The sequence below is a fragment of the Heterodontus francisci genome, chromosome 14 (assembly GCF_036365525.1).
Source record: "Heterodontus francisci isolate sHetFra1 chromosome 14, sHetFra1.hap1, whole genome shotgun sequence".
NCBI lineage: Eukaryota > Metazoa > Chordata > Chondrichthyes > Heterodontiformes > Heterodontidae > Heterodontus > Heterodontus francisci.
In genome coordinates, this window is record NC_090384.1 from 33,504,147 (window position 1) to 33,523,595 (window position 19,449).

A 19,449-nucleotide genomic window follows, 5' to 3' on the forward strand; every position below is an offset into this window, starting at 1 on the left:
CTAAAAATCACTCCTTACTATATATTAAAAAATTAGTAATAATTACACTCAATAACCAGGGGCATAGATTTAAGGTAAGGGCAGGCAGTTTAAAGGGGATTTGAGGAAAAAATGTTTCACTCAGAGGGTTGTTGGAATCTGGAACACACTACCTGAAGGGGTGGCAGAAGCAGGAACCCTCACAACATTTAAGAAGTAGTTAGATGAGCACTTGAAACACCACAGCATACAAGGCTACGGGCCAAGTACTGGAAAACGGGATTAGAATAGATAGGTGCTTGATGGTCAGATTCTCTCTCGTTAGCGATGGTCATTGCCTGGCACTTAAGTGGCAAGTAACATTCGCACCACACATCAGCCCAAGCCTGGATATTATGCAAGGCTTGCTGCATTTCTACAGGGACTGCTTCAGTATCTGAGGAGTCACAAATGGTGCTGAACATTGTACAATCATTAGCGAACATCCCCACTTCTGACCTTCTGATTGAAGGAAGGTCATTGATGAAGCAGCTGAAGATGGTTGGGCCTAGGCCTTCTTGTGTAGTAACCTGAGCAATGGCTAAACAAATTCCATTGTCAGAGGTAAAACTGGCACCATGGTCAGATAGCCAAGTATCTGAAACTTTCCTTGGGAATTTAGATAATCCAAATGAAATATTTGACAAGTCTTTTCTGATCACAGCTCAGCAAGCTGACCCAGAGTTGTAGAAGGTGGCACAAGCAGCTCTAACCAAAGCTGAGGTAAAAGAAGGCTATTAGATTGAAAACAGAGTTCTGATGAGGAAGTGGAGACCTCCTCACAGACCTTCGAAGACTCGACAGTTGCTCGTCAGATTAGTGGTGCCGCCAAAGCATCAATGGGAACTATTAAGGTTAGTGCATGGGATTCCTCTAACGGGACATATGGGGAGCGGAAAACCAAAGCACGTAGAAGTCAACAGGATTACTGGCCAGGTCTTTCCAAGGATGTAGTGAGAAAGGAAGCTGAGGGGCGTGATTGCCTCCGGGGCTTTCAGCTCACCCACTCGCTTGGTGGTGGTACTGGCTCTGACATGGGCACACGTATCAGTAAAATCTGTGAGGAATGCCCTGACAGAATCATGAATACTTTTAGCATTGTGCCTTCACCAAAAGTATCAGACATTGTAGTAGAGCCTTATAATGCTACTCTGTCCACCAGCTTGTGGAAAACACTGATGAGACCTTCTGTATGGATAACGAGGCTCTTTATGACATCTGCTTTGATATCTTTAACCTGACAACATCTACATATGGTGATTTGAACCACCTAATGTCAGCCACCATGAGTGATGTAGCAACCTGCCAACATCTCCCTGGTCAACTGAACACGGATTTGAGTAAACTAGCCGTGAACATGGTCCCATACCCCAGCCTACATTTCTTCATGGCAGGCTTTGCTCCTCTGACCAGCCGCGGTAGCCAGCAGTACCGTGCCCTCATTACCTGAGCTTACCCAACAGATGTTGAAGCCAAGAGCATGATAGCTGCCTGCGACCCTCGGCAAGGCCGCTTCCTGACTCTTGCTGCCATTTTCCGAGGCCATATGTCCACGAAAGAGGTGGATGAGCAGATGCTGAATGTACAAAATAAAAATAGTACCCATCTTGTTGAATGGATTCCCAATAATATTAAGGCTGCTGTTTGTGACATCCCAGCTTAAGGCCTAAAGATGTCTGCCACCTTCATAGGTAACATTACGGCTATCCAGGAGCTGTCTAAACGCATCTGAGTAGTTTACTGCCATATATCGAAAGAAAGCCTTCTTGCATTGGTATAAAGGTGAGGGTATGGATGAGATGGAGTTTATTGAGGCTGAGAATAACATGAACGCCCAAGTATCTGAGTACCAGCAATACCAGGATGCTACAGTTGGTGACGAAGGTGAATTTGACAAGGATAAGCAAGCACAGGTATGTCAGGTAGCAGGGACAGTGAAGGATGAAAGTGATAGTGAGGATGAGGCAAAAGGAGGCCTAGACAATTCTCAGATTGAACCTCCTACAATCCAGTTAGCTAATACTGAATTGCTAGGGAAATTGGACAACACGTTTTCATATTTAGATGCAAACCAACAAGAAGACTCAACAAGGCTGCTCATGGCATTTAAGAGAGTCTGTAGGGATAAGCCAGGATGTACAACCTTAGCCACACACGATGTGGATATGGGGGAATCCGTTCCTATAAAGCAACATCCTTACTGCTCAAGTCCAGGGAAACAGGCCCAAGTAAATCCGAAGTCCAACTCATGCTTGAAGTCCAACCCAGTCAAAGCAGCTGGAGTTCACCAGTAGTATTAGTGCCTAAATCTGACAGTTCAGCTAAATGTTGTGCAGATTATAGAAAAGTCAATGCAATAATAAAGACAAACTCCTACCCAATTCTTGGCTTGGAACAACTGGGGGGCTCTATTTGGAAGGTTGCAGTTGGCTGATTTGGTGATAGTCTTCATTGAATTTTTTTTTAAATCAGAATGTCAGACTACTCTGATGGGGTTTACTATTACAATCTTATAAGTTAAAGATCATCCACATTGCAGGTAAAAATAATGTTATTGTGGATGCTCGATCAAGAATTTAACTTGGTTCAAGTTATTCGAATGAAGAGTGAATGAACGAGGGTGAAAATGTGTTTTCTATTTTTTCACACTTTGTAATGAAATGCATTTTTTTTAAAATTGTGTTTCATCCCTCTGAGGGTGGAGGTGTTATGAAAGTGACTCTGCTCTGTTAATAAAGGGAATTTTCATCAAGGGGATAGTAAGGGCTGAAACACAACAGTGTTACGGTTTGTCACCTAGTTCGGGCTAAGCTTAAGGCAGAAAGCATGGTAACAGGAGCAGAAAACTGACAAACACTCTTGGATTGGACAAGTAGTAGCAGGCAGAGAACATCTCGGTGGAAAACTGCCAAGCTGTACTGCTGTTAGAGTGTGCGTGCATCAAGTTTGGAAAGAGATAAAAATCAAGTGCTGCTAAAGTGCTGAAGGACAGAAAAAGGAAAGAATTCCAAGGAAGAACAGAAGATCATAACCCATCTTCTCTTGCAATTCTCAAAAAGATTCGGTGAATTTCAGTGTGTCATTTCATCTTGCTCTTGTATTTCAAGAAGGCTTGCTAAATTGCTTTTCAACGCCGCCTGTAAAAGAACTTTTTTTTTTTAAAAAGACCTGTCTATGTGCTCAGAAGGTTGGTCTGAATACCAGTTTGGAACACATATCTCATCTGCTGTTTACTTCAAGAAATGAACAAGTGATCTATTTGGGTTTTTTTTCATCTCAGTCACAGAGCTCTGATATAAAATCCTTATTTTTACTTTTTCCAGTTAACTGATGTATAGGGATATATATATATATATATATATATATATATATATATATAGTTCATTTAATAATTCCAAAAAACTGAGTGACCAATAAAATAATTTGGAAGATAAAATTTCTGCAGTTATCATGTAGCATCGAACACTTATCTTGTACAATACATTTTCCACCCAAATTTAAAATATACTTTCTCCACCTGCCGAATGCAACATCCAGCGCTACTATGATGTGGGACACAAATTTCCATCATGAAGAAATGAGTAGAAGTGCTTCCCCAGAGTAAAGCAATGGCTGGTACAGAGCCGTGGAGTTGGAGGTTTATGAGGTCTCAAGTTTATTCATCCTCCATAAAAGATAAAGGCACCATAGACATTTAACCTACTCCTAAACTTCGGCCATTAGGAGTCATACAAGACTTCACAGGGCATTAATTTCAAAGTCGGCAGATGCCATGAAACTCAAAAATCTAGTCAACAGAAGAGGGATAGTCGCAGACTTCAGCAGAACACAGACAGACTGTTGTAATGGGTAGGTACATAGCAGATAAAATGTAACTCAGATGTGTGAAGTCATGCATTTTGGAGGGAAGAATGAAGCGATTAAAATAATTTAAAAAAAAAATAACAGTATAATTTCAAAGCAAAGAACAGAAAGACAGCTTCGGGTTTGCATACAAGGAGACGGGACAAGTTGATAAGGCTGTTTAAAAAAAAACATATGGGATCGCTGGCTTCATAAATAGAAGCATCAAACTTAAGCCAAACATTTAAAAATCGCTGATTTGGCCTCAGTTAGAGTATGGTGTCCAATTCTGGGCACTGCACTTTAGAAATGTTACCAAGGGTTTAGAGAGGGTGCAGAGGACATTTACTAGTTATAGGACCAGGAATGAGAGACTTTACTTATATGGAGAGACTAGAGAAGTTTGAACTGTCCTCGCTGGAACAGAGAAGTTTAAAGGGGAGATTTAATTCAGCTGTTCAAAATCATGAAAGGATTTTACAGAGTCAGTAAGAAATTTTTTGACTGCATAATGGTTGGCTGATATCACCACCATGGTCCGAACTGCGCACATGCACAGAACATATTCATCCTTGCGCACGCGCAAAATGCACCTGAGCTTTGCCAGATTGCTAGTACTGATGCGTGCATGCGCGTAAATACGTCATCATGCAAGGGACGTCCGCCTCCAGCGCAAGTTTTGGAAAGCGGCCTCAATCCCCGCCTCTCTTCCCCGCTCCCTCTCACTGTTCTCTCCCGCTCCCACCTGCTCGCTGCTACATTTCACCGCTTGCTTTCCGCCTCGCTGCCAGCACCCCGCTCACACCCCCTCCCCCCACCAGCCTGCCGCTTCACCCAGTGAGCGGCAGGAGGGAGCGGCAAGAAGACAGGCGCGGGAGGGAGCAGGAAACAATGCGGTGATTGAGACAGCGATCGCAGGAGGGAGCAGCGAACAGAAGTGGCAATCGCAAGAGGGTACTATTGAGGAGGTGGGGGGATGGTGGCAGCGATCAGGGCCATTGAGGGGGTTTGGGTTCATTTTTTTGTGTGTTAAATTGAGCAGCACCATCTTTATTACTGGCTGCTGCCTGATACGTCAGACGTTTCTGTCGACAAGGCTGCATTTGCACGTGTCAGTACTGCACCACCTAGTGGTTGCGTTGTCTCCAAAAGTAGCCTAGTAATAAAGCACAGAAAGCTGAAACTTGCTGGCCATTCCTTCAGAGCATATGAGGAACCAGTTTCAGAATAATTCTGGGAGCCAAAACAATGAAAGAGAGAGAGGGAGAGAGAGAGAGACTGGCCTGGCATCAAGAACAATATTTAACTTGAATGGAATATAGAAATTTCCACAGAAGTACTCCCATTATGAATAAAGAGGTGTAGAGGACAATCTTAGGAACTCCAATGATCATGATTGACAATGTTGACTGGAAATATGTATTCTTTTCCAATTCCATTCTGTATCATTTTAAAAAAACGATATGGATATTTGGTGAACATGAAAAACAAATCAAGTGCTTAGCACACTGCATTGACAAATACTGGGATTTTCAACAGGGTGTGGCAGATCACATGCTAATGTCATCTCAAAGTACACAAAAAGGCAAGCTTCCATTTCAATACTGTGAAATTTTCAAAAGGATTTAAAAATCTCAAGTTATTTGTATTTCATACAAAGTAACTGTGGCAAGATTTCAGGCAAATGTTGGGTCCGTTAGTTTTTACTTTTAAGGCTTAAAATGTCTTCTTTGAAATATCTAATTTTTGAAACAGAATTAGTTTGAATTTTGACTAATACATCTATTGTACAATAAGATGCAGAGTGGGTTGAAATATTGTAACTGAAAATACAAAGAAACTCTTTGTCAGGTCACATCTGAGAGAACAATGGATAGAGTCAGAGTGTCATTTTTGGCACAAAAGGAGGCCATTCTGCCCATCGTCCATGTCAGCTCTCTGTAGAGCAATCTAGTCAGTCCCATTCCCCCACTCTATCTCCCTAGCCCTACATGTTTATTTCCCTCAAGTGCCCATCCAATTTCCTTTGAAATCATTCATCCTCTCCCCTTCCACCACCCTCCTTATAGGCAGCGAGTTCCAGGTCATTACCACCCATTGGCTAAAGTTTTTCTTCATATTCCCCCTGCATCGCTTGCCCAAAACCTTAAACCTGTGGCCCTGAGTCGCTGCACCAACAGCTAATGGGAACAGTTTTTCTTTGTCTACCTTATCTAAACCTGTCAATCTTGTACACCTCTATGAAATCTTCCCTTATCTCCTTTGGTTCAAAAGAACAACTTCAGCTTCTGCAACCTAACCTTGTAGCTAAAATCCCTCAACGTTGGAACCATTCTGCTAAATCTCCTCTTCACCCTCACATCCTTTCTCAAGTGTGGTGACCAGAACTGGACACAATACTTGTGGCCTAACCAGAGCTTTATAAATGTGCAGCATAACTTCCCTGCTTTTGTACTCAATACCTCTATTTATGAAGCCCAAGATCCCAAAAACAGTAAAAGCTTTATCAGGCATGTGCCAGGTCCAAGAGGTGCCGGATAATCAAAAATTCGGGTTAATCAAGAATTGTATGTGGAACTCCGGAGCAAAACGCCTCTGACCCCCAGAATCCTATTGTAGTGAATGGGAAACCAGTCACGAGGCAAGGTAGCATTTCCACCCACAGATGGCAACCTTAATTCCCATAGTTTTTGGTGGTCCAACCCGACTGGTTGAGAAGTCTCCCAACCGGCTACCCTGTGTCCGACCGGGTTGGTTCAAGTACTATTGGATGCCCTTTCAGCCCCGCTACTACTGACCGGACGAAGGTGGTCAGCCTCGGCCTTGAGGATTCAAGAGACAAAAAATGGTTTCCGCCTTTCCTGATGTCAGTTAGTCAGGCAGAGGTGCAGCCATGGGGCACTGGTACTGCCCACCGCACCTCACTGAGCTCCATCACCTGCCATTGTCTGCATGGAGATCAGATCTCCGGAATTTATTGCCGGAGGACCAAAGGGTACACAGGGCCCGGCACTGGGAAGCCAATTTTCAATTTTCCCTTAATCCTTTGGGGTCGGTGAACCAACATATCTGTAGTACATGTGAGACTCAGTCCTTTCGATAGAGCACCACTAACTGAAGTCCAAAACAATCGAATGCACTCGGGAATACTTGGCCTGAGAGCGCTTTGGGAGATTTTGGAAATTACAGATAACATAGAGCTTGTTGGATGGAATAGTGCCAGATAACAAAGCTTTTACTGTACTTTGCTAACGACACTCTTAATCTGTCCTGTCACTGTGAAGAATCTCTGTGCCTGACCCCCCCCAAGTTTTTCTGTCCCGCACACTCTTTAGAACTGTGCCATTAGGTATATATTGCCTCTCCCTAGCCCTTCTGCCAAAATGCATCACCTCACTTCTCTGTATTGAACACCATCTGCCACTTGTCTTCCCATTCTGCTCGCCTATCTATGTCCTGTTGCAGCCGAGTGGTATCACCCTCACTGTTTGCCACACCTCCAGGTTTGGTATCAACAAATTTTGAAACTTTACTTGGCATTCCAACATATAAATGTGTCACAATTAAACTGAAATAGCTGTCAGATCTGTAAGTGCCCAAGGTTGACACCACAACCCCCTCTGCCACTGCCTGCCCCCCCCCCCCCCCAAATAACAAATCCTCTCCGGTATCTTTTTCTCCACATGCAACAGAATAAGCCATGGTACAGTAGTTCCCCCTGCACACTCTCATTCAACAATGGAATCGGCCTCAGTGCTTGGAGATTATCCCTAAAACAATCCCTTTTTTAACTCCCTCAAAGTGGCAAAACAAGCACTGCTATATCACAGTTCACCTCACTCACCAAGACTCAAATCTGCAGGACAGAACAGCAGTTCAATTCCTCTCTCATGTGGAGAGGAATATCCAATGTCAGTGAAATGAAGGGGAACCTCCCCCCTAACAACAGAATAAACTAGTTATGTGGAAGTATCAGCTCAACACAATCTCCCTAACGGAGATGAAAATTTCACCTTGGTGGAGGGAAAGAGAATTGCGACCATTCCTGGGACATTTTTCCAGCCTTCCGTCCTTGTTTCTTTGCCTTATTTCGCCTGTCCCTCTTCCCATTCACTAACCATCCCTATCCCCCTCTTCTATCTTACTTCCCGCTTACTTCTGCTCTCCCTTCCACCCTCCCCTTACCCCATCACCCATGAATCAATATTTAGGCTTAGCCTAAATATTGCATTTGGTCTTGCATCACCCCCACCTCAGCCCCCCACCAAGGCACAACACCACAGGTTTGATGTAGACATTTTTTATAGCAATTTCTGGATCTTCTTACTCATGGTCTCTCTCTCTCTAATTCACGAGTTTCTATTTAAAAAACATTGAAAAGAAACTGGTTTCTTGCCATATACCATTCTTCATGTAACTCACCCAATCGAAGTGTGAAGAACAGAATAGGTTACTTTTGTTAACTAGAAACCTGAGAATAGTCTTAGTTCAGGACATCCTTATGCGTCTGTCAAGTGCTTTGGGATGTTTTCCTATTTTAAAAGTGCTATATAAATGCCAGTTCTTGTTAGTAGTCCTGTAGATTCCCCTAAATTAAGAGACTGAATAATATGTGGGGTTGATGTGCGTTATCCGATCTCCAGTTTTTATCTTGTGTACGGTTAATGTGGGATTACTTTTAAGTATTATTTGACAAGTACTTTTTTTTTAAATGGGGAGAGAACGATAAAAGGAAAAAGTCGATAAGCAAGGAACTTCTTAAAAAGTTCTAAACTTCATGAGATTACTGTACACATTTTTTATAGTGATTTTCGGATCTTGGTCATGACAACAAGAAGCCATTAACTGGCCCAGCACCACCTTCAAACACTGAAGGATTTGCTCACTCATGAATACAATTACACCAGACACAATGAGAAACTAAACTGACTAGTTGATGATTACATATCCAAGTAATACACCGAGCACAAAAAAATCTAAGTCAAAGAGAATTCTTCCTAAACGAAAAAAGGAACCTCCCAGATTATGATGTTTCATATCTACTCCATTAAGACACAAAGACCTTCATGTATTGGCTACAAGCAATTTCTACTGTTCAGTATATGAATTAAATGTTAACTCAAAATTATGGCATCTCACTGTGCTTCACAGATTTGATAACTTCAGATACAACAGCAAATTGATTTGCATTAATCAAAAAACTCAATCCTTTTATTATTTCTCATCTTTTTTTTTATTACTCATCTTTTTTATTTCTCATCCAATTGAGTAATTAATGAAAATTCTTTTAGAATGGAGAATCCTTCATCCAAAAACAGAGAAAGAGAAAATTAAGCAAAATGAAAGTAATTTAAAATTTGGCATGCAGGTCAAAAGGCATAGTAGGTAAAGCACATACCATCACTGCATATAAAAAATAAAACACACTTACCAGAATTAGCAGATTAATACATAAAAGTGGCTGCAGTGTAGCAGCTAGCCTTACCTGGCTGGATCTGGGTATATCGGGTGCTCTCTTGATCCAGAACCATCATTTCGAGACAGAGAAATAAGCGAGGACTCCAACAGTCGCCTAACGAGTTAAACAAAGCAATTTCAGGTGACTTTCTGAATAAATAGAAATGCAACTTACTATAAAAAATCTAATGCTTAGTAGTTTAATCTCTCTCTAAAACACCCATTGCTCAAGTGCTCAAAATATTATCCCAAGTTAAATTTCCAAATTTTAAAAGGGTCTACGTACAGTACAATTGATTTTTTTATCCTCAGGCTCTACGCCATTGAAGGCACCAGTAGCTTCACAGCTACTGCCAGCCCTCCCAATACTTTGCACAATGGTTATTCTTTTGTGTGAGAGCTTTGGTTACTTTGGCAGTATCACAACCAACCCCTATATTTTCCTCATCCAACACTATACAGCAATGAGTAGTAATGCTTGATAATTTCCTCCTCCCCTCCCCTGCCCAGGAGCACCGAGGTTAATTATGGTATTGCCATCTGTGCCTGGAGTGACCTCACCAAAGGGGACTTCCTGGCCTCTGTCGTTTACCACCACATTCAACAATAGAACTCAAATGTTTTAACACAAGATCTAAACCTGAAACAATACTCACCTGTTCTCTCCATCAGTGCTGACTGACCCGCTGTGTTTGCAGCATTTTCTGTTTTGTTTCAAAGTACATGTGTGTTTGCTGCCACAAGAATTTCAATGATCTAACATGATTCAGTGCACCGTTATTAAGTTACGCCTCAAAAAAAAATCACTCATTTTAAAATGTATAACAGTCAGCTATTTATAAGTAGCAAAGTGAAACAGCCAGTGACCTCTTCATTCAGATTGAACACATTTTATTCAGAAAGACATAATGCAAAAAAAAGTCTACTGAAGTAACAGGTGGAAGAAAGCTAAAGGAGTTTTCAGTTCTATTCTGTCTCCAAACTATTGAATTTGAAACTCCACATTCTCAAATCCCTCTATGGCTTCACGCCATCCAACCTCTGAAATTCACTCAACTTTTCATTCCCTCCCAGAACCTTTGCTCCTTTTGTGCATTCCTTCCCTTCTTTGTCCAACCACTGATGGAAAAACTTCCTTCCCACGTCTCTCCTTTCTCTGCCATTAAAAAGCCTTCTTTTGGACCAAGATTTTAGTCACCTCTCCTGTCACAACATGGTTAGGTGTTTATTCCTTCATTTTTTTTTAAAATGTATTTATTGTCCACCCTCTTTACAGCACAATGGGACTTTATCTATTTTAAAGGCCTATATAAACATAGTTTTTAGAACGCCAAAAGCAACCAAGACAGAAAAACTTAAAAACCACAACAAAGCTGGGAGTTCATAATTTTCCACATATTATGAGACATAAAAAGACTAAAAATATAAATTAGGTTAGTGTACTTCATCAGCACATAAATGGTGTTTAGACTGACTGAATTATCTTTGTTTACACAAGACGAATTCAAAATAAATCGCATCTTAAAATCACAGTTGAGCCTGCAAGGCGTGGGTGTTTGTTAGGTTTCTTTAAAATCAAATTCTCCAATATACACTGTGCGTCAGTTCAGTTTGATGAATAAGCAATTTGGATTGAATTCAAATGAATTATATCTGCTTAAAGCTTTTTGTTTTAAGCAAGAAATGCAACCAGAGCTAGCATTATTGTGCTTTGTTCACTGCAACGCTAACAAAACAATACTTCCAATGAACAATTACGCAAGGAACTTGCAAAAATAATAAGTGCAAATATTAATGAGCTACTCTATTTACCATAGTCTTTATTGATCTTTCTCAGTCGGCAGTGGCTGATTCATGAAGCAAACAATCTTCAACACCTGTGGTATCTGGTAATTGGTGCCAGATCTATACAATATGATACCTAGCCTGAAAATCATCAACATGCAACCATCAACATCCTAAGAACATAAAAACATAAGAACAAAAGAATAGGAGCAGAAGTAAACCATTTGGACCCTCGAGCGAGCCTGCTCCACCAGTTAATAAGATCATGGCCGATCTGATTGTGACCTTAACTCCACTTTCCTGCCTGTAGATCAAAAATCTGTCTAACTCTGCCTTGAATATATTCAATGATCCAGCCTCCACTGCTTTCTGGGGTACAGAATTCTAAAGATTAACAACCCTCTGAGAGAAGAAATTCCTCATCTCCGTCTTATTTTGAAGCGTGCCCCCCTGTTCTAGATTCCCTCAGGAGAAGAAACATTCTCTCAGCATCTACCCTGTCAATCACCCTCAAAATCTTATGTTTTAATACATTCGCCTCTCAATTTTCTCAACTCCAATGAGTACAAGCCCAACCTGTCCTCATAAGACAACCCCTTCATCCCAGGAATCAGCCTAGTGAATCTTCTCCGAACTGCCTCCAATGCAAGTATCGCCCTCAAGTAAGGCAACGAAAACTGTACACAGTACTCTAGGTATGGTCTGCTAATGCACTGCACAGCTGTAGTAAGTCTTCACTACTTTTATACTCCAGCCCCCTTGCAATAAATGCCAATATTTCATTTGCCTTCCTAATTACTTGCCGTACCTGCATGCTAACTTTTTGTGATTCATATACAAGGACATCCAGATCCCTCTGTACTGAAGCATTCTGCAGTCTCTACATGTGAATAATACTCCGCTTTTCTTTTCTTCCTGCCAAAGTGGACAACCTCACATTTTCCCACATCATACTCCATCTGCTAAATTTTTGCCCACTCACTTAACCTATCTATATCTCTTAGCAGACACTATGTCCTCCTCACAACTTGCTTTCCTACCTATCTTTGCTACAATACACTCAGTCCTTCAGCCAAGTTATTATTATAGATCGTAAATAGTTGAGGCCTCAGCATTGATCCATGTGGCACTCCACGAATTACAATTTCCCAACCTGAAAATTACCCATTTATCACAACTCTGTTTGCTTTTAGATAGCCAATCCTCTATCCATGCTAATAAATTCACCCCAAACATCATGAGCTCTTATCTTGTGTAGTAACCTTTTTTGTGGCACCTTATTGAATGTCTTTTGGAAATCCAAACACACTACATCTACTAGTTCCCTTTTGGGGTATAGAGGCTATGCATGTCTGCACCTCCTAAAACTATGCACAGCGAACAAACAAAGGTAACCTTTCGGCTTAGAAGCTGGAACGTGAGGACTATGTGTCCTGGAATGAACAATCCACACTCCGCTGCTCGTGTACGCAGGACAGCCCTGATTGACTGCGAGCTACACATGCTTGGTGTCGACATTGGTACTCTATAAAAAAAAAAACCAGATTAACCGACACAGGCTTTATTCAACAGGCTAATTACACCTTGTACTGGCATGAAAAGAGTGCTGAAGATCGCCATGAGCATCATGTTGGGTTTGCAGTGAGCAACTAGCTGACAGTCAATTGAGCTACCAGTAGCAACTTCAGAGTGCCTCATCACTCTGAATGCCAGATCAAGAGCATTTCTATGGCTCCCGAGGTGACATTCTGAGGAATATCCCAAATGGCGAGAGGCTATTCAGCCTGGGGGCTTTCAACACACGTGTTAGGGCAGTGATTCATGGCCAACATGCCTCGGTCGTCATGGGGTGGGAAAGATCAATGATTACAGGCAACGCCTTCTTCAGACACAGCCTTCTTGAGCTTTGTGCCCAGAATGAACTCTGCATCACCAACACCTTCTTCCAGGGCAGACATTGTCACAAGGTATCATGGGGTCACCCAAGGTCTGGACATGGGCAACAACTAGACCTAGTCATCACGAGGAGGCACAATCTGCCCAGTGCTCTGCACACCCACATCTCTACCATAGTACAGATTGTAACACTGACCACTCTCTTAGCAGCAGAATGAAGGTGTACCCCTGTAAGTTCCACAGCTCCAAACACGACGGCCTGCCACGCATCAACATCCCTTGCATAAGCAGTGATGCTGAATACCAGCACTTTGCACACTCGCTAGAATGCCTGCTACCCATCAAAGGTTGAACGGGAAGCACCGATGCTGGCATCAATGAAGCTTAGACGTCACTAAGCTCAGCCATCTATGAAGCAGCTGAGGTAAAGGCAGAACCCACAGCAAGGGCTGGTTCGAAACGTACTGAGCTGAGAGGATGTGTCATTGATGCAAAAAACAAAGTCTACATGATGGATAACATAAACCCAACAGCTAAGATACTGCATGACCTGAAAGTAACCAAGACAGCCATGCAAAGGAGGGATAAACTGCACAAACACTAGATCAGCTTATGTCAAGAAATCCAAACTACATGGAACAAAGGAAATCTACGAACTATGTACGAAGGGATCAAGGAGGACGCTTGGTCCTGCAACCAACAAAGTTACTCCCCTGAAGTCTGCAGATGGTAAGTATTCACCGACAAAAGCAGATGTCCTGCTGGCTGAACACTACTATGAGCTGTACTCCGAGAATTGGACATCTCCCAGTCTGCGCTTGACGCTCGCCCGCCACAGATGATTTAGAGGAAGAACCCTCATCACTGGAGCTTGAGAAGGCCTTAGACCGCCTAGTGAACAGAAGGGCACCTGGCAAGGACGGAATTACAGCCAAACTGCCCAAGCATGCAAAGTCCCAACTATTGCCACACCTTTGTGACCTTCTCCTTCTTCTCTGGAAAGTAGGCTCTGTACCACAGGAGATGCGTGACACCAAAATCATCAGACAATATAAAACAAATGAGACAGAGGAGACTGCAACATAATATGGGCATCTCACTCCTTAGCATCACAGAGCAGGCCTTTGCTAGGGTCACACTTATAAGACACCATTTACTTGCAGACCAAGTGTACCCAGAAGCACAGTGCGGTTTCCTTGCCAGCAGATCTACTGTGGATATGATCTTCTCCAGATGCAAGAGAAGTGTAGGGAACTGAGTATACCCCTTTACCTTACTTTCGTAAATCTCATGAATGCATTCGACATCGTCAGCAGAGCAGGGATCCACAAGGTTTTGGGAAAAACTGGCTGACCATCAAAGCTCCTCAATCTCAACCGCTCCTTCCACAACATGCACTGCACTGTACAATTTGATAGCTCCACTTACGACAGTTTCGGAGTGAAACAGGGTTGTGTCCGAACCCCCACTGTTTGGCATCTTGTCCGCTATGCTCCTGACCTTCACCTTCCCTGCAGATAGGGAAGGAATCCACTTGCACACTAGGTCAGACAGCAAGCTCTACAATCTATCAAGGCTGAAAGCGAAGACAAAAACATATCATGTCCTGATCAGAGAACTCCTCTACGCTGATGATGCTGCGCTAGTCATGAACACGGAAACTCGGCTACAAATGCTCACAGACTGCCTCTCCCATGTCTGTAACTTGTTGTCCTTGACTATAAGCGTCAAGAATACCACGGTCATGGGACAAGGTGTTGCATCACCACCACTGATCACACTAAATAACACCCCACTGGAAATGGTCAGCAAATTCTGCTACCTTGGGTCCACGGTAACAGACAATCTATCCCTTGATGCAGAGCTCAATACAGGCATAGGGAAAGCAGCTACCACCTTTGACCGACTCGTGAAACATGCATGGGATAACACCAAGTCGACCCTTCTGACCAAGCAGATGATTTATAAGGCCTGAGATCTCAGCACCTTGCTATATGGCTGTGAAATATGGGCAACCTACAGCTACCCGGAAAAGAACCTCAATAATTTCCATCTTCGCTGTCTCTGACATATTATGGGTATATCCTGGCAGGACAAAATCATAAATATGGCAGTCCTCTCTAAAGACAGAGCTCCCAAGTGTGTTGGCACTAATCAAACTGAGGCAGCTACGGTGGATCGGACACATTTACAGGATGGAAAATGGTCACAACCCAAGGCCTTCTGTATGGTGAGGTAGCTGGGGCCAGATGACCAGTGGGGCACCCAAAGCTCCACTACAAGGATGCTTGTAAATGTGACAGGAGGGCCCTAAATGTCAACTATCGCAGCAGAGAGTCACTAGTTAGCGAAAGAGGGAAATGGTGACACATCCTATGGACTGGTGTGCACAACCATTTGCTACAGCAGCTTGGCAACAGGCACCATCAAAAACAACTTGCAACGTCACTTGGTAGCTTCATGTGCAGCACTTGTGGCAGAACCTGCCTCTCAAGGATTGGCCTTCACAGCCATCAGCAAAGGGACACCAGGAGAAGACAGCCCCCAGCTAAATGGATTGTTTGCTGCCTGTCCATCATTTTTTGCAGATGGAAGGATGCCAACTTCCACAATTTCCACCGGTTCCCCTTTATCCACCCTGCTTGTTACATCCTCAAAGAACTCTAATAAATTTGTCAAACATGATTGCCCTATCATAAAACCATGTTGACTCTGCCTCACTGCATTATGATTTTGAAAATGTTTTGTTACTACTGTATTGATAATGAATTCTAGCATTTTCCCAATGACCAATGTCAGGCTAACTGGCCTACAGTTTCCTGCTTTCTGTTGCCGCACCCCCCACCCCCCCTTTCTTGAATCGAGGTGTTACATTTGTGGCTTTCCAATTCGCAGTGACCTTTCGAGAATCTAGAGAATTCTGGAAGATTACAACCAATGCATCCACTATCTCTGCAGGCACTTCTTTTAAGACCCTAGAAAGCAGACCATCAGGTCCAGGGGACTTGTCAGCCATTAGTCCCATTAGTTTTCTGAGTACTTTTTCTTTAATGATAGTGATTGTTTTAATTTCCTCCCTTCCTTTTGCGTCTTGATTTTCTGCAATTCTTGGGATGCTTTCTGCTACTGTGAAGACAGATACAAAATACTTGTTCAAAGTCTCTGCCATTACCTCATTTCTCCTTATTAATTCCCCAGTCTCATCTTGTAAGGGAACAACACTTACTCTCGCTTTTTATATATTTTTTTAAAATATATTTTTATATATTATATATAGAAGCTTATACTGTTTTTACATTTCTTACTAGTTTACTACTCGTATTCTAATTTCTCCCTCTATTATTTTTAGTCATCCTCTGCAGGTTTTTTAAATTTTCCCAATCTTCTGGCCTAACACTAATCTTTGCAGCGTTATACCCCTTTTCTTCCAATTTGATACCATCCTTAACTTCCTTAGCTAGCCACGGATGGTGCATCTTCTCATAGTCTTTCCTTTTCAATGTAATATATCTTTGTAAAGAGTTATGAAGTATCTCCTTAAATGGCTGCCACTGCTTCTCCACTGCCTTACCTTTTAATTATTTTTCCAGTTCACTTTAGCCAACACTATCTTCATACCCTTGTAATTAGCTTGAAGTTTAAGACACTAGTTTCAGACCCAACTTCTCACCTTCAAACTGAATGTTATGATCACTCTTGCCAATTGGGTCCTTTACTAGGAAGTCATTTATTAATCCCATCTCATTGCCAATTGCCTTAAATCTGTGCCCTCACATTCTTGATCCTTTCACGAGTGGGAACAGTTTCTCCTGATCTACTCTGTCCAGACCCCTCACGATTTTGAATACCTCCATCAAATCTCTTCCCAGCCTTCTCTTGAAGGAAAATAGTTCTAACTTCTCCAATCTATCTTCATAACTGAAGTTCCTCATCCCTGGAACCATTCTCCTGAATCTTTTCTGTGCTCTCTCCAATGCCTTTACATCTTTTCTTAAATTTTTATTTATTTATTTTTGTTTAGTTTAGAGATACAGCACTGAAACATGCCCTTCAGCCCACCGAGTCTGTGCCGACCAACAACCACCCATTTATGCTAATCCTACATTAATCCCATATTCCCTACCACATCCCCATCATTCTCCCACCACCTACCTACACTAGGGGCAATTTACAATGACCAATTTACCTATCAAACTGCAAATCTTTGGCTGTGGGAGGAAACCGGAGCACCCGGCGGAAACCCACGCGGTCACAGGAAGAACTTGCAAACTCCGCACAGGCGGTGCCCAGAATTGGATAAAATACTTTAGTTGAAGCCAAACCAGTGTTTTAGACAAATTTGATATAAGCAACTTGTTCTAGCACTTTATGCCCTTATTAATAAAGCCTAGGATACTGCATGCTTTATTAACCGCTCCCTCAACCTGTCCTGCCACCTTCAATGACTTATGCACATATACACCCAGTCCCTCTGCTCCTGCACCCCCTTTAGAGTTGTACCCTGTATTCTATATTGTCTCTCCATGTTCTTCCTACCAAAATTAATCATTTCACACTTCTCTACATTGAACTTCATCTGTCACCTGTCCACTCATTCCACCAACTTGTCTATGTCCTTTTGAAGTTCCACACTACCTTCCTCAGAGTTCACAATGCTTCCAAGTTTTGTATCATCCGCAAATTTTGAACTTGAGCCTTTACACCAAGGTCTAGATCATTAATATATATTCGGGAAGAGCAAGGGTCCCAACACTGACCCTGGGGAACTCCACTACAAACCTGCTTCCAGTCTGGAAAACATCCATTAACCACAGCTCTCTGTTTCCTATCACTCAGCCAATTTTGTATCCATGGTGCTGCTGTCCCATTTATTCCATGAGCTACATGTTTGCTCACAAGTCTGTTGTGTGGCACTGCATCAAATGCCTTTTGGAAGTTCACGTATACCACATCAAAAGCATTATCCTCATCAACCCTCTCTGTTACCTCCTCAAAAAACTCCAGCAAGTTAGTTAAACATGATTTCCCCTCAAGAAATCCATGCTGGCTTTACGTAATTAATGCGCATTTGTCCAAATGACTATTAATTTTGTCCTGAATTATTGTTTCTAGACGTTTCCTCACCATTGAAGTTAAACTGACTGGCCTGTAGATGCTGGGCTCATCTGAACACGCTTTTCTGAACAAGGGTGTAACATTTACAATTTTCCAAGCCTCCGTTACCACCCCCAAGACTAAGGAAGACTGGAAAATTATGGCCAGTGCCTCCGCAATTTCCATTCTCACTTCCCTCAGTGTCTTTGGATGCATCTCATCCAGTCCTGGCACCCTGTCAATTTTAAATACAAACAGCTATCCAACAGCTCCTTCCTTATCAATTTTAAATCCTTCTAGTGTATTTCACCGTGACCTGGGTCGCAGCTATGCCTCCTGCCTCCATGTATTGATCCCCTTTTTGGTCCCTAATCGGCCCCAGTCCTCCTTTTACCACCCTTTTACTATTTATATACCTGAAAATGATTTAGGGATTCCCTATTACAATAGCTGCCAGTCTCTTTTCATTCTTTCTCTTGGCTTCTCATTTGCTTTTTCACTTCCCCTCTGAACCTCCTATATTCAGTCTAGTTCTCCATTGTATTATCTACCTGATAACTGTCATAAGCACATTTCTTCTTCTTTATCTTAACCTCCATCTCTTCCGTCATCCAGGGAGCTCTGGAATTTTTAGTCCTACCTTTCCCTCTTGAAGGAATATACCTTGACTGTGCCCGAAATATCTCTTCTTTGAAGGTAATCCATGGTTCAGGTACTATTTTTCCTGCCAATCTTTGATTCCAATTTATCTGGCCCAGTTCCATTCTTACCCCATTGAAGTTCGTTTTCCCCCAGTTAATTATTCTGGATTGTTCTTTGTCCTTTTCCATAGTCATGATACTTATGACATAATGATTGCTGTCCCCTAAATGGTCTACTACTGACACTTGATCCACTTGGCCCAACTCATTCCCAAGAACCAGGTCTAGCTGTGCCTCCTTTCTGGTTGGACTGGAAACATATTGCTGTAGAGAATGTTCCTGAACACACGTCGGAACTCTTGCCCCTCTCTGCCCTTCACACTACTACTAGCCCAGTCTATATTCAGATAATTAAAGTCATCCATTATAACTACTCTACAACTCTTGCACCTCTCTGCAATTTCCCCCACATCTTTCCCAATAGTTGCTGGCCTATAGATACAACGAGCAACGTAATTGCACCTTTTTTGTTCCTTAGCTCCAGCCAAATAGATTCGATCCTTGACCCCTCTGGTAATCCTCTCTCTCTCCAGCACTTCAATGCTCTCCTTAGTCAATACCGCCACCCCTCCCCCTTTTCTTCTTTTCCCATCTCCTTGAACACCTTGTATCCAGGAATATTTAATATCCAGTCCTGCCCTTCTTTGAGCCAGGT

General features: G+C 42.4%; 1 protein-coding gene and 1 pseudogene across 5 annotated transcripts in view; one reads left to right on the forward strand and one right to left on the reverse strand.

Annotated features, from left to right (window-relative positions):
• LOC137376960 (activating molecule in BECN1-regulated autophagy protein 1-like) overlaps positions 1–19,449 on the reverse strand; it is a 577,540-nt gene that overhangs the window by 451,538 nt on the left and 106,553 nt on the right. For all 5 annotated transcript variants that reach the window (XM_068045969.1, XM_068045971.1, XM_068045970.1 and 2 more), the window contains one exon: positions 9,347–9,433. In XM_068045969.1, the coding sequence (XP_067902070.1) occupies positions 9,347–9,433 (87 nt within the window). The remainder of the gene's footprint in view (positions 1–9,346; positions 9,434–19,449) is intronic.
• On the forward strand, positions 1,053–2,312 carry LOC137377234 (tubulin beta chain-like; annotated as a pseudogene).